Here is a 3,353-nt window from a genome sequence, read left to right on the forward strand (position 1 = left end):
AATAGGACAATCTAATAATATTTGATAAAATTGTGAAAGAATAAAAAAGAAAAGAATGCGAACTTTTATTGATTGTTAATTGATTGAACTGAATTGTAAACTATGAAAGTAAAACTAAATATATATAGAGTATTGTTCTATGAGGTGTAAAAGCAAATAAAGATAAGATAAGAACAACTAAAGATAAAATAAAGAAAAGATAAGATAAGATAATAAAGACTAAAATTATAATTCTGTTGGGTTGAATTTGTGGGTCAGGAGACTTCTTTATTGTTGTCATGCTCTAAGGTGAAAGAGTAGTTTAATACCCCCTCGCAAACTGGTGGATGAAAGATGTCAGCTTGGATAAGTTCCGATGAAATTGTTGAGCGTCTGACGTGGTGACGCGGAGGAAAATGCGTGCAGCAAAGTTTGAGCTGCCGGCGGCAAAAATGTAAAAGGAGATGCGGTGCTTGAGCAGCGATCTTCAAAAAATGCGTGCGGCGAAACTTGAGTTGCCGGCGGCAAAAATATAAAAGGAGATTCTGTGCTTGAGCAGCGATCTTCAAGACTGATGTTGAATTTTTACTTGGATAGACATAATAGAGATTGTTGGATTTTGAGTTAAATTAAAAGATTGATTATTCACAGTGGGAGGAGGTTGAAAAAGAAGTAGGGTGATTTTTTTATTAAAGAAAAGTATGTATTTGATTAAGATGCATTTAAATGCAAGTCACACATGAAAACTTGCATATGCTTTACTCATATCTATAGACACAAATCCACCAACCTTCAAATTTAAACTTTAAAAAAATGTACAAATAAATAAAATGGCTAAAAAGTACTTCAACTAAGGATGATCTCTTCCTTCCATTCAAAACCTAGTCATCTGCATGTTATTATAATCTTTGTTAAATAAATTAAGCTGCCCCAATCTGGGTATAATTTTACTGTCTGGGGATTGAAAAGATAGCATTTCAAGTTCCTTAAGACTTTTATCTTTTTCATCCGCAGTTATCTTAATCTTTTCTAATCCAATGGCAATTTCTCTTTCTATGTTTTTCTGTCTCTTTAGGCTCTTTTTCAGCAGCTTTAGTTTGGGTCTCAATCCTAGCTCTTTCTCAACAAAATCAGCATCAGATTTCTTCTGCAAATGTGAATTGCGATGACCTCGTCTTTCCAGTTTATCAGCACCAGATTTGTGTACACGTGCTTTTGATCCTTTGTGCATGCCTCTCGGAATTACTCTGAACGTAGCACTAAGAGTTGGTGTGTAACAAATTCTCGCAAGTCTTTGAGGTGGCTTGTTGGACAAGGTATCATTTTCTTGATTTATATTTTTTTTAGGATCTTGTTCACACTTCAAACTTCTCTCAAACTCTTCCCATTTACCCTCAAATATTTGGCTGAGCTCCATTGCAATTTTATAAACTTTCTCACCATGGGCATAGTATATCATGAAGTTACAGAAGGTCAATCTGACATCAGCCACAAAATCCTCCATGAAAGAATAGCTATTTGACTCGAGCTTGTATTTAATTGTGCCTAAATCCATGGGATGTGTTATGATATCAAAATAATCAGGGATTTGGAACAAAATAGGATCCACTGGCTGATTGAAAAGCCATCCATGTTTGTGAGTGGACAAAACATTGAGAATGGTAGAACATTGGCGAGATGCTTTCAAATCCATGATCCTTCTCATCTTTTGCTTCTTTTCCTTTTGGTACTCTGTACCCTCTGCTCCTCTTTTGAGGGATGCAATTGCTTCAATGTTACTCATTCTCACGAATTTGTTCACAACGCGCATCTCCTGTTATACGTTCTTTTTCTTCTTCTTTAATAAAATTGTGAAAGAATAGGAAAAGAAAAGAGGAAGAAACTTTTATTGATTGTTGATTGATTGAATTGAATTGTAAACTATGAAGATAAAACTAAATATATATAGAGCATTGTCCTATGAAAGATAAAAGCAAATAAAGATAAGATAAGAATAACTAAAGATAAGATAAAGAAAAGATAAGAAAAGATAATAAAGACTAAAATTGTAATTGAATTTATGTATTCTATTGGGTTGAATTTGTGGGCCACAAGACTTCTTTATTATTGTCATGGACTAAGGTGGAAGAGTAGTTTAATAATATTAAAAGTCATTTAATTTAAAAATGTAATTTAAGAAATAAATCATTCACATACTTACATAATTATGAATTTATAATATGATAAATACTTCCCAAAAATCTATTTTAACACTTAACTTCTAAATACCGAATTATTTATTTAAATAGTTTAATTTTTATCTAACCTAATATAATAAAGTATGTTTAAACCTTATTATTATTATTATTATTATTATTATTATTATTATTATTATTATTATTGTTGAGTTAAGAAATTAACTAAATTAATTAGTAATGACAACATTATTTTTGGGCAAAATAAATAATTAGTGTTGATTAATTGTATTTACTTTTTTACTAATTGTTTATTGTTGCAGGCCAAAATTTCAATAGCCCAAATAGAATAAAAAACAATTAGCAAGGATGATTGGGCTGAAAGCAAAAATCAGAAGCCCAAGAAAAAGCAAAAGATAGAAGCCAAAGAAATCAGATGGGCCAAACGGGTTACATGAACCAAACCGATTCAAGCCCGTATCCATCCCACAAAGCTTCTCTTGTAAGATTGAATTCTTCACTCCTCCAAAATGTGCAACGTATCTCTTCTCTCTGACCAAGTCAAATCAGCTTCAGAAAAGTAAGAAAGAGAACGAGAGTGAAAGAGCTTTTTCACCAAGCAAAACACCAAAGAAGCAAGAGAGAGATGGGTTAAGCTTGATACACAGAAATCTAATCACAAAATCCAAACCAAATCAAGTTTAGGTTAAAGGTAATCCATCTCATCTTGCTTGCATCAAATCTTCTTCTCTTCTTCCCAACTCTCTGCTCTATCCGAAAATGGCATTCAAGGGAAAATTGTTCTCTGTCCTATTCTGTTTCACATCTACGGTCACAAGTGATACTTGGGGACCAAGTAGTTTTTCAATGGCTAAGATCAAGTTGACCATGAGAAGATTTCTATGGTTACTACTTTGTGGCTTTTGGTCAAGATGAGGAAGTCAGAGGAAAAGTTTCTACTTTGGGGATTAAGGTGAAAAAGTGAATCTGTGGGTTGGCGAAGCTCAAGGCTCAAGGTGTTGACCTTGGGAGAAGGTCCCAGCAACATGCAAGGAGAATAAAAGAAGACTTCTTGCTCATTCAGAACCAAGGAGAGAAAACCAGAGAGAGAGAGAGAACAGTGTTCTGTCAAGAAGTTCATCTACTTGGATAATGCTTTCTTTCAAAGAAGCATTCGGCCAATACTGAAGAACTGCATCT

The 3,353-nt window shown here is 33.5% G+C and overlaps 1 protein-coding gene across 1 annotated transcript; it reads right to left on the reverse strand.

Moving 5' to 3' along the window:
- Positions 1–853: 853 nt before the first annotated feature.
- LOC107496383 (uncharacterized) lies at positions 854–1,762 on the reverse strand. The gene has a single exon (XM_016117635.1). It carries the CDS (start codon positions 1,760–1,762, stop codon positions 854–856), a length of 909 nt encoding a protein of 302 aa, XP_015973121.1.
- Between the last annotated feature and the right edge of the window lie 1,591 nt (positions 1,763–3,353).

This window comes from Arachis duranensis, chromosome 7 (genome assembly GCF_000817695.3).
Source record: "Arachis duranensis cultivar V14167 chromosome 7, aradu.V14167.gnm2.J7QH, whole genome shotgun sequence".
Classification (NCBI taxonomy): domain Eukaryota; kingdom Viridiplantae; phylum Streptophyta; class Magnoliopsida; order Fabales; family Fabaceae; genus Arachis; species Arachis duranensis.

Excerpts from the sequence above, each read along its gene's own strand:
- LOC107496383 (XM_016117635.1), bottom strand. The coding sequence starts at position 1,762 with ATGAGTAACATTGAAGCAATTGCATCCCTCAAAAGAGGAGCAGAGGGT.